The sequence below is a fragment of the Electrophorus electricus genome, chromosome 3 (genome assembly GCF_041902795.1).
Source record: "Electrophorus electricus isolate QZ-2024a chromosome 3, ASM4190279v1, whole genome shotgun sequence".
In the NCBI taxonomy this organism is placed as follows: Eukaryota; Metazoa; Chordata; class Actinopteri; order Gymnotiformes; family Gymnotidae; genus Electrophorus; species Electrophorus electricus.
Genome location: NC_137499.1, coordinates 24,559,972 through 24,572,701, shown reverse-complemented (window position 1 = coordinate 24,572,701; position 12,730 = coordinate 24,559,972). Strand labels below are relative to the sequence as shown.

General features: G+C 40.8%; 1 protein-coding gene across 1 annotated transcript in view; it reads right to left on the bottom strand.

Moving 5' to 3' along the window:
- Positions 1–12,440, bottom strand: part of LOC113590967 (ras-related protein Rab-26-like) — an 88,485-nt gene extending 76,045 nt beyond the window's left edge. The window contains exons 1-2 of the mRNA XM_035527473.2: positions 11,718–12,440; positions 8,968–9,078 (exon numbers count right to left, since the gene is read on the bottom strand). Coding sequence (XP_035383366.1) covers positions 8,968–9,078; positions 11,718–11,900 — 294 coding nt within the window. The 5' untranslated portion in view covers positions 11,901–12,440. The remainder of the gene's footprint in view (positions 1–8,967; positions 9,079–11,717) is intronic.
- Positions 12,441–12,730: the final 290 nt, after the last annotated feature.

The following is a 12,730-nucleotide window of genomic DNA, read 5'->3' as shown; positions in this document are numbered from 1 at the left end:
ACCTGTCTATTTGCAGAATATTTAAAGGACAACTGACACTGCTCCCTTATTGACTGACTAATTTAATACTTATTGTAGGGCATTATTTATGCTTTTTAACAAACTCTAGCACTTATTGTTTATAGCACTTATCATGGTTTAAGCTAGACCTTGTGTATTTTGCACTTCTAGGTATCAGCATTCATCCCTGTATTCTACAGTATTCTAGTTCATTGGTATGTTTAATTCTAACCTACTATACTGTACTTGGATATATTCTATGAGTAAATGACAAAGCACTTTTGTAAGTCGCTCTGGATAAGAGTACATTTAAATGTAAATGTAAATGTAACCACACCTGCACACGCCTGCACACACCTGCACTTTAAGTCTTATTATGTCTATGTATTTAAACCTAGGCTGGTGTGTGCAGTATTGGTCGGTCATTGTCCATGTTTGCCTTTGTTCAAGTTCGTGTTGTTATGCAACCATTAGGATTAACGGTGGTGATGGTACAGGTAGGAGTAATGGTGGTGAAGGTACAGGTAAAAGTAATGGTGGTGACATGGTGGTGATGGTACAAGTAGGATTAATTGTTGTGAATGTAGGAGTAATGGTGGTGATGTTACAGGTAGGAGTAATGGTGATCAGCCATCATTCATCGAAAACTACTTTATCATCACAAACTACATCCAAAGGACTACCAAAAGTGTAAGTAATGTTAACATTTAGCTTTTCCATCATGGCCATTCTCCTTCAGTGCATTGAGTGCAATATGTTTAGTTCTTTAATTCTTCCTCCATCGTTAGTGATAGTTTTATTTGTGAGAAGTGTAGATCTAATCTGATGGAAAACATTCTAGCACTAGAAGTGCGCATCCAGGCGTTAGAAAGTGTTAGACCTATCGAGGAACTAGGAGTACAAGCACTGGATACCTTAGGGGAATTTAGTAAGCCCTCAACTTCAGCACTACAGTCCTCACAGTGGGGCAAATGGGTGATGTTACGGTGAAATAGACGGGCTTTGACTCGCCCACTACACATCCCCAATTCGCGTGTCAAACAGGTTTGCCCCACTCAGTGAAGCAGACTCTGAGAAGCCTATTGGAACAGTTCTGGTTATAGGGGACTCTAATTTGCAACATGTCAAATTAGCTAGGCCTTTAGGGACACCAGCAGCAGTAGTAAGCTGTATACCAGGGGTCAGGGCACCGGACATTGCAGGTAATCTTAAGGTTTTAGGCAAGCATAGGTTCTCTAAGATAGTTATTCACGTAGGAGCTAACGATATACACCTTTGTTAGTGATTACTAAAAATAATATTGAAGAGGTGTGTCAATTAGCGAAGGTGATGTCTGATGCTGTAGTATGCTCTGGCCCCATCTCAATGCGGCACGGCGATATAACGTACAGGTTATCTTTGCTGAACTGCTGGATGTTCAAGTGGTGCTCACAAAACAATGTGGGGATTATAGATAATTGGAACACATTCAAGGGCAAGCCTGGCCTTTTAGGGTGGAATGGTATCCATCCTACCAGGGAGGGCGCTGCTCTCCTTTCCTGTAATATAAGACAGTCTCATGACAGACCTAGTTAATCTATGATAATCCAAAGCGGAGGCCAGGCATCGGACAAAGAGCAAACATCATGTAGCGACCGTCTGCTGGCAGCTACGTGACATCACCTGAGGTTCATCATACTGACACTGTGTCAGTCCCCTGAGCTAAGCAGAAATACAGAGAACAAATAAAAACGTGCCTTAATAACATAATTAGTATTAAAGTAACTGATTCACAGAACACTGCCTGCACCTTTTATCTAAAGATGGGTTTACTAAATGTTAGAACCCTAACATCTACACCACACATGATAAATGAAATCCTAACAGATCATAGATATAATGTACTTTGCCTAACAGAAACCTGGATCAAATGAGTACATAGCTTTAAATGAAGCATGTCCTTCTGGCTACAGCTATGCAAACCACTCTCGTCTAACTGGCAGTGGAGGCAGCATTGCAGTTATATATACTGACACATTAGGCATGAACCAGAAAGCTGGTTATGATTTTAAGTCCTTTGAAATTATTTTTACTAGCATAAATGATGTACCCAATGATAAGAAGGCCACCCAGCCTCATCCACTAATTGGCATCTACAGGCCACCAGGACCCTTCTCAGAATTTATTAAGGAATTTGCAGATTTCCATTCTAATCTAGTCACTCTAGTAGAAAGAACCATTATTGTTGGTGATTTCAATATACACTTTGATACTTCCGAAGACCCTCTGAGATTGGCCTTTAGTTCTCTATTAGAATCAACTGGTTTCATTCAATGCATAAGAGAACCTACATACTCTGGTGGACATACACTTGACTCAGTACTGACATACAGTGTAGACATAGAGAATATAGTTATACTACCCCAGTTGGATGCCATCTCAGACCATTCTCTAATTTCATTTGAACTACATATGAGCCACAATATAGTAACCTCGCCTCACTACTATACCAGACACACGATCACATCAGCTACTGCACCTAGATTTATTGCAAATCTCCCAGACTTATCATTTTTGACTAGACTACCCTCAAACCCCACAGAACCTGATCAAATAACTGAATGCTTAGAATCAGTATTCCACTGCACACTCAGTGATGTTGCTCCACTTAAAAAAAACAAAACAAATTAGGGGCAAAAAATTAGTACCTTGGTATAATGATCACATTTGCAGCAATCGAAAAATAGAACGTAAATGGAACCACAATAAGCTTGTAGTCTTTCAGTTTGCATGGAAGGACAGCCTTCTCAGCCTTCTCACTTATTATGGCTCGAACATCTTATCTTTTGACCCTAATAGAAAATAACAAAAACAATCCTAGATTTTTTTAGTACAATTGCACATCTAACTAGGAATAAGACTGACACCAATGATCAGATTACAACCTCACACAGAAGTAATCAGTTCATGAATTTCTTCAATGAGAAAATAAGGCACATTAGCGATAACATTAAGAGCATTAACATGACATTGGGCAGCTACTTAGGGATCATAACAACCAAGCCAAAAATGACTCTAGAATCCTTTATACCTATCCAAGAGCCAGAACTTGCATCCCTGATCTCGCGCTCAAAATCCTCCACTTGCTTACTAGATTCACTGCTCAAACATTTTCTTAAGGAATTCCTACCTGAAGTAACTGAACCATTACTAAATTTAATAAACTACTCTTTAAACCTTGGCCACATTCCTAAATCATTCAAATTAGCAGTAATCAGACCACTTATCAAAAAATGTAACCTCAAGCCATGTCAGCTGTCAAACTACAGGCCGATTTCAACCCTTCACTTTATTGCCCAGATCCTAGAAAAAGCTGTAGCTCAGCAGCTGAGCCAATGAACCGGAATTAGATGTAGTAAGCCTTTCAGTCAGGGTTTAGGTCTAATCACAGTATGGAAGCAGCACTAATTAAAGTAGTTAATAACCTGTTGTTGGCTTCTGACCAGGGTTATGTCTCTTTGCTTATATTGCTTGATCTGAGTGTAGCATGTGACACCATAGATCACAACATGTTATTAGATAGACTCAAAAGTGTTGTTGGGATTAGGGAAACAGCCGTTTCCTGGTTTAAATCTTACCTAGCTGGTCACTACCTCTTTGTTAATGTGATGGACGAGGGTTAAGCAGGATGCGGGGACGAGGCACATCGAACATAAACATATGTTTTATTCACAAATGAAACATACACGTCTTAACACAAACTACTTAGATAAAACACCGACAACTTTGAGGATACAAAACGAGACTTATATACACTCATGACAATTACACACAACAAGGATCAGGTGCACAACACAAGAGGGCGTGGCAATATGAACACACACAGACACACACACACACATGCACGCAGAATTGAGGGGAGAGGGGCCGTACCGTGACAGAGACCCCCCTCAAGGGAGCTACCCCAAGACCCACGCCGAAAGGTGACGTTGAAGGACCAGACAACCCATCACAGACCAGCGCAAACAGGGTAGTGTGAAAAGACAGGGACTTGCTCACTGGGAGCTTCGACTTGCACATTTGTAAAGCTGCTTTGTGACATCTGTTGTAAAAATTAATACATTTTGATTTGATTTTTTTATTTTGTTGATGGCACCATTAGGAGTAACGGTGGTGATGCTACAGGTAGGAGTTACAGTGGTGATTGCACCATTAGGATTAACGGTGGTGATGGTACAGGTAGGAGTAATGGTGGTGATAGAACAGCTAGGAGTAATGGTGGTGACAGTACAGGAAGGAGTAACTGTGGTGATGGCACAGGTAAAAGTAATGGTGATGAAGGTACTGGTAGGATTAATGGTGATGATATGGTAGTGATAGTACAGGTAGGAGTAATGGTGGTAAAGCTACAGGTAAGAATAATGGTGGTGATGGCACTATTAGGATTAACGGTGGTGATGGTACAGATAGGAGTAACAGTGTAATGCTGTGCAGCTAGGAGTAACAGTGGTGATTGTACAGGTAGGAGTAATGGTGGTGATGAAACAGCTAGGACTAACGGTGGTGATTGTACAGGTAGAAGTAATGGTTACAGTTTAATGGTGGTGATGGTACAGGAAGGAGTAATGGTGCTGATGGTACAGGTAGGAGTAACGGTAGTGATAGCACAGTTAAGACTAATGGTGGTAGTATAGTGGTGATGGTAAAGGTAGGAGTTACAGTGGTGAAGTTGAAGGTAGGAGTAATGTTGGTGAAAGTGCAGGTAGGAGTAATGGTTACAGTGTAATGGTGGTTAAGGTACAGATAAGAGTAATGGTGGTGATATGGAGATGATAATACAGGATTAGTATAGTATAAGATTAATGGTGGAGAAGGAATAGGTAGGAGTAATTTTAGTGATGGCACAGGAAGGAGAAACGGTGGTGATGGCATACGTAAGATACTGATGATAGAATGGTGGTGATGGTAAAGGTAGGAGTAACGGTGTTGAAGGTATAGGTAAGAGTAATGGTAGTAATATGGTGTTGATAGTACAGGTAGGCGTAATAGTGGTGAAGGTGCAGGCAGGACTAATGGCATTAGTGTTGGCAGGTATTAGGTTGGCATCTTTACTGTCCTGTAAACCATACTTGGTTATCCATAGACAATCTGGTTTCATCACTCAGTCAGGCCATTTGACTGGCATGAAGACTCACCAACCCCAATGTTTTTCATAAGGTGTAGTGGCAAGTGACCAGGACATCCTGGAGATTCAAATAAAAATCTTGAATAATGTAAATTTAAGTTCAAAACCATTTTCACTCCATTTATACTGTATTTCATTTTATACTGTGAATGAACTGTAATGTATACTGCAATACAATTTAAATTTATACTATACATCATTTATTTATTTTAGCTGCCACCTAATTTGCCATGTCTCACACCAGAAGTATCAAGCACATGTTTGACTATTATGCGAAATATCCAGCATCCCTTCTATATACGACAGGAAGTAGGGAGGGACAGGTACGGGAGAAAATTGTATTGTATAATTTAATGTATTACTTGCTTTGAAGACTTTTGTTTATATTTGTTAACAGTATAGTAATAAACGCTGTTCTCAGAAGTCTCTATACATAAGCACAAAAGCTTTATTTTTCTTATGTCCCCAGACAGGCCAAGCATTAAAGTACAACCCAGTTTCTAAATGCACATATGGTATAATTACAACCACCCCTAACAAAGCAGGTAAAATAAACTGTATTTCTTTTTTGAAGGTTAACACAAGCTAATGTATCATAGAATATGTATATGATAACTCACTTAGGCAGGAGAGCCCCTTTTGTATCAAAATCTATTGGTTGCCAAAGAAACAGGAGTTGCAAACACAACAGTGGCATCTTTTTCCCAGCACCACTTTCCTCTAGAGGGCTTTCAGCAGTGAGTCATGTGACCAGTTTGATAACAGGTTCATAAAAGGAAAGTTAATTACAGGCTGTGTGAATGGCACAGCGCGCTGTGATGTCAGTCTAGGAAAGTGGCTGACATTCATGTTTTCTTCGCATGTGGAAACCAGATATAGTAACTTCATAGAATGTATCTTACATAAGAGAAAATTGGAGAAAGCAATTTTCAACAACAATGGCAACAATGGCATGCTGAAGTTGTCAAGAAACAGTTGTTTTGCCTCAAGGAAAAGCCTGATATATCAGCAAAATGCATAAGGACTGTTGTTCATTCAAATGGAGAATAGATCTAAATGTTGCAACCTATTATATTCCAAATGGCCTTGTAGAAATAGAAAATAAAGGGGTTCATAGAAAACACAGAAGGAACAAAGAATGTTCACAATACAATACGTATGCACATATTAATATGAATTCTGTATTTGGTAATTTTATATACATATGCATTTCAAGTAAATTCTACAAATATCACCACGAATTCTCCTACCTCTATAGAAGATAACAGAAGATACTGATATCAAAATAATAATAATCCCATTTTTAAAAACTGCAGCAAATATGTTATACAAGAGACGTATTCTCTCCAAACTCATGGAGAAGAGCAATATTTCAGGGGGCCCATCACTGGCCCATCGTTCTGCAGACATCTTGCTGAGAACAGCCTTATTTTCCAAACGCCTACCATTCAGAGCGGTTACGACCTCTCAGCATGGCGCTGACAATCATTACCCAGTGGATGTACCCTGTCGCCCTTTTGTGTCCGGTCCAGCTGAGGCTTAGCTAATGGAACAGTGTATCATTTTACACTATCCACCAATCAGAAGCCATGTAGATGCCATCTCACTCTAGAGCAGAGGCTTAAGCCTACCACCTGGGGTTGGAGCATTATCGCCATGGTAATGTGTGTGTGTGTTTGTGTGTTTGTGTGTTTGTGTGTGTGTGTGTGAGTGTGTATTGGTAATGTGTACTGGGAAATGCGCCATCCTTGACTGAGTTCTAGTGGATGAATAGTAAATGCGTTGGAACCGCAGTGCCGTGACAGGGAGAATTGTGTGGTAGCTATTAGGAATGCAACATCAGAAGTGACATTCTCAGTCCATTTCGCTTGTTATCACAGTTTGACAAAGGTCTGTAATGGAATTACATCAGTAGGTCCCAGGTCTGTACCTATATGTGCGATGCTTATCATAATGAAGTTACTGGTCTAGGACTTTGCATCCAATAACACATATTCATATAGATAAGTGCATTTATTCTTGAAACACCAAATTGTTTCCAGTTCTAATATATCTGGGTTAAATATTGGGTTCAGAAACAACTGAACAAAAATGTTATCTTTCTGGCTGGGATTGTGTAATTAATCAGACTAAGCTTCAGCTCAACATCAGAAAAGAAGAATCGATTGTTGCTTCGATGGTTCCTGGAGAAAATTCCCTTAAATCCCTGTGATATCTTTCTGCTTTTTCAGAAATGGTGACGCACCCCTGTCTGAAAGTGTTTGTTTTTAGCAGCACCCTCACTACTTTATGGGTAGCCTTCTGCACATACCGTTCAGAGAAATCTGCTCCATCGTACTCCCACACTCACACTCATGCTCGCCCACACACACATTTATAATCACCTACACATACACCCACACTTTCGAGTCTTCCACCGACCCTTTGTGTTCAAGTAGCACTTACCCAATCTCTTTCTCTCTGTACTTACATGTGCATTCAGGTAGCTTTGTGTTTGTGTGTGTGTGTGTCTGTCTGTCTGTGTGTATCTGCGTGTGAATGTGTGTGTAGCTTACAAAGATGGAAAAAAAATCTGGCACAAACAGAAGTGAGTAACACTGGAAGTGTTTTGCAGTAAAACACTTGTACAGATCCATCGCGGCATTTCTGAATGGTCTACGAGCTGAGGACTATGTAAGAGACAAACCATGGCCCATCAGCACGCCTGGGACAATTAACCTTTCACCTTACAGTGGAACAGCAATTGAAATGAAGAGCATAATTTATGCTCTGCATGGCAGACAAGGATGTCTTGTCACGCAACATTTTACCTTTCACTGCTGATTCCTCTCTGCTCCTTAATGCTCTGTGTGCGACAGGAGTCAGGCACAGCTGGGAAAAACACACTGCCCAGACACTTTGTTTCCAAGGAGCTGGCCACAAATGTGTGGGCAGAGAAAAAAAGAAATGAAATGAATACCATATGTCAACAATAAGTCATGACTGAATGAACTAAAAGGTAGCAAGTGCTGTGTTAATTTTCCTCACCACATGAAACAGCATTACCACCAGTCTGGGATGAAGGCTTGAGGCACTGCACCACTCTGAGCATGTTTACACTAAGAAAGGTAATCACCTATCTCCATCATAAAACCACATGGACACTATCAACTGAAAGATAAAACAGCACTTGGGTAAACACCATCCCTGCTGGCTCCTCCCTCACAGTGGCTGTGCAATCAACTGCAACATGATCTTATGGCTGTCTCGGATGTACATCCCATCCATAGAACGTGGCAAAGCTCGACCTTTCCCAGCTGCATCCTGAGGAGAATGTGGCTCATTTCTCGCTGCTTCATGTCACTCAAAAAATCTAGCACAGACACACCTGTTACCAAGGGAACCCCCACCACCAAAGCATGTCAAACTAATCTAATTATGAATGCTGAGAGTTCAGCTCAGCAGACACTTTTCAGCCAGAGGGCTTTTTAAATCAGCATACTAAAAATAACTTAATAATAAAGTAATAAACTTTGACGTTTGGCCGAAGTAAATGGGTGGCAGATAAGGAATTATTTTTAAACAGTTTTAGAGATGAAGAGAGAGACCTATTCATTATAATAGTGTAATCTAATAGATTTCTCACCCAGTTTTATTCTCTTAGATGGTTTCCATTTGGGGATTCATTTTCAGCAGAGTTATTGATCCCAAGTGCTTTTCTGGGAAGAAGAGAAAGTCTGTGCGTGTGTGTGTGTGTGTGTGTGTGTGTGTGTGTGTGTGTATGCTAGCACATGTGTATGCGCGTGTGTGCATATGAGTCTTACCCTGAAGTCAATGCCCACGGTTGAGATGAAGCTGCCAGCCAAGAAGGCTCCGTCTTTGAAGCGCACCAGCAGACAGGTCTTCCCCACCCCTGAGTCCCCCACCAGCATCACCTAAAGCAAAGGCAGCCCATTACTGCTGATTCTGCACACACACACACACACACACGCGCAAATTGACACCCCACCCACCCATACACACACTGACACACAAACACCCTCTTGTGAATGTTTCCAATAGAAACGACTACTTGGCATACACGCATGCACCAGATACACCAGTGTGCTCTGCAGTACAAACAGCTCATTACTAACCGCCTGGCATATATTGTTTTTAAAACCCATTTTTTACTCAATGAGGAATAGCCTTGAACAGTAAAGGAAAAGCAGTCAGTCATCGTAAACCACACTTTATAAAACACATGACTTGTTCTAGCTTGGTTAGCCCTATTCACCAGTTAGCCTGTGCACATGCAAAATGTGAAGCTACCCCTCATAACTGGGGGCAGACTAATATGTAAAGATGCTTTTTCACCACTACTTGATCCTCCTCAGAAGTATCTTGCTCACTACCTATGTCTCAGTCATGTCCTCTGGACCTACAGTACCATCCATTAACTTCTTCCTCCTGCTATAAATTTAGTCATTAGTACTAAGCTGCTGGGATCGTGAACATCCCCAGCATCTGAACAGCTCAATTTTCATGGCAATATCACTGGTGATATTTATTCTTTAGATATTTCGTCTTTTTTTTTGCAAAATGTCAAAGTTTGCTTCTTTCATCAAACGAGTCTGGTTTCTGGCACTTCCGTCCAGATAGTAAACGGTGACTTATGACTGTGTGCACAAGACGCTTTAAGCAGACCAGGCAGCTCTGGCTTTCTCTCCTTCAGACTGCAGACACTGTTCATAAACAGAGAGGCTTGATGTGACTGGTGTTATTTGGTTAGCTTGGTGAAAGTGCACAGCCCAGCTCCCCCACAAGCTGGGCAAGACTTGGAGTGAATGAGGGCTCTGTCTGGTGGCTGCTGTTGCCTAGATGTGCTGAAGTTGCCATCATTTTATCTGCTTTCTCCTGGTGTCCCTGCCTCTTCTCTCTCCTCCTTTTAAACAATTTTGTTCCCTCATCTTTTCCCTGTACCTTTTCACTCTCTCTCTCTCTCTCTCTCTCTAATTCAATGTGATAACATAGATGATTTTTATTAATACGTATGCAGATTTTAGATCACTCTTCTGAGTTACAGTGCACCATACGTTCACTGTTCATTTTTAAGTGCTCTGACAAAGCTGAAATGCATCCACATATGTAAACCTGCATAATGACATGGAAACAATGTGGTTACAAGGAAAGACTGAAAGTTAATCTGCACTGTGAATTCATCAAAACATTAGTGAGTGCTGCAACTTCTAGGCCGGTTTTTAGTAGGACAACAAAGTAATAGTATTACTGCTACATATCCTGTATGTTTCCACTGGATTTTGTTAGTGAATTCTGGGATAATCTTGTGTCAGCTGTGCTGCTTATTTTAACAGTCCTACACCTAAGTTTATTTCTGCGGTGGTCCATATAGGATAAAGAGGATAAGTTCAACCTCTATTGACGTTGTTCAGATTAAAGCAAAACCAGCTCAAGTCCACCTGGTTCCCATCACAATATTTATTTTGAAACCACTTATACCATATAAACTGGAGTTTATCAATTTTAATGGGGATTATTTCAGAGAAAAGCTGTTTAAAAACACAAATTACAAAGATGAAGGCATTTCAAAGACATGGCAACAAAGCTTCATGGAAGGGGAAGTTGTAGAATGCTACGTTTGGTGACATATTTCGATAAAAGACAGAATGCCCACTTTCAAGATTGCGCCATGGTGGGGGTCATGCCGATCATTACTGGATTCATTCCGTAACTTCAAGACTTGTTGCTTTTGCCCCAATCTTTAATTTCTATAAAAATGTAGCTGTAGTAATAGCATTCAGAGTGAACTCGAAGACTATGCACAGCTATTGTCAGAAATTGCGTTGCACAATGCGTGTCTTATGACACACACACACACACACACACACACACACACACACACACACACACACACACACACACACAAACACTGCGAGGTATAAGCATCAGCTAAATTTCAGTTTATAGCGGAATCTTCGCACAAAAACATCTCAAAACATGTAACAGAATGGCATAAAACACAAACCTTCGCCTTGTCAAACTAATAAGAGGAATGTAACGATGCAGTTGGTTTCCATTATGTCCTTAGTGATTTACTATGATTGAACGCTCCGGATATTGGAACATCATTAAACTGCGCAGAGACACTTAGCGGTCCAGCTTACTGGCAGAGAATGTCACCTGTAAATCTTGTTATTCGTTGCTGTCCCATTGTTTGCGCAGATTGTTTGTGCTCGAGCGGTTACCACTGATTACCTATATTGACAGTTATTGGAATTGTGCCGCTTGTGCTTGGTGGATGTGTAGTAAAGTAGCAGTGGCGACTAATTCTAACACAATATAATTTTTTCATTCACGCAATTCACTCCAATTTGTTCAAGAAAAGTGTGCACGAAAGTATACGTTCATTTACACTTACTAGGCTAATCTCACAATGCATTGAACTATAAAAGGGCGATGACTTATGGCGTGTTTTAGATACGTAGTTTAAAACGGCTGAAGTTAGTCGCCAATTCTGTAAGGAGCGCCATAGCAAACATGTATCTTTGAAACACAAAAATGTATAGTTGCTCACCTTGAACGCGATATCGTAAAACTCGCTGCTGTTGCAGACAGGTCGGCTAGGGTGGACCACACCATTGGCTTGTACCCCAACCACTAAGCTGTTTTTTCCCGACTTTGTGTTGTCTTTCGCTGGAGTGCCCCCAGATGGGCTCGCGTTGCCGCCTTTGCTCTTTGATGCCTTCTTTCTTGACATGATGGAAAGATGCAACTCTAACCAAAATCGCGCGCACAACACAACGTGCGTAACGGACTCAAACGACGAATCCTCCTGTCAAAACGTTGATCTTCAGTCTGGATGAATCTTTGGTATCAGTTGTCACTTTTAGTAATGTTCACCTGAACATCAGTTCCTCTGCAAAGGAGTCCTCTAGACAAACTTTACACGGACTTTTTCGTGATGAGACAAGATACATGCAGTGTCATTCGATGTCAAACACGTTACACTTACTCCTGGCTATCATCAGATGCGTCTGCATCTAGTAAAGTGCTGAGAGACCTGGTGGGCTTCTTCCAGAACTGCCTTCGAGATTCTACAACAGTGAACTACGATGTCTTAAGATACACATAGTAGTGTTGAGGCATTTCACAACAAATAATACACCTTGCCAAAGCGTGGCGAGAGACACACAGGGATAGATGACGGGAGAAAGGGAGGTAGAGAGAGGAAGCGAACAAAAAAAATCTCCGGAGACCACACACGCTAAGGTACTTGTTGAAGTCGGTACGTTTTAAAGAAACAGTGATCTATATTTCTGCATATTTAATCTTTCTCTGCACCTAATGACCAATGATCTAAATAAGCAAGTGAAGAAAAACATTTAAGGTCATTGTTTGCTGCTTCATCCGACAGCAAATCACTTAAGCTCTTTAACAACAGCAAGAGCAGCTTTAAATATCTGTAGTTCATACTTATACGTATATTGCTTTTGTATTGGTCAGTTTACTTGAAAAATAGATAATTATAGCACTGCCTGGCACTTTAATGTCACAGACGCTTAAAGAGGTCTATGACACTGTCTACCC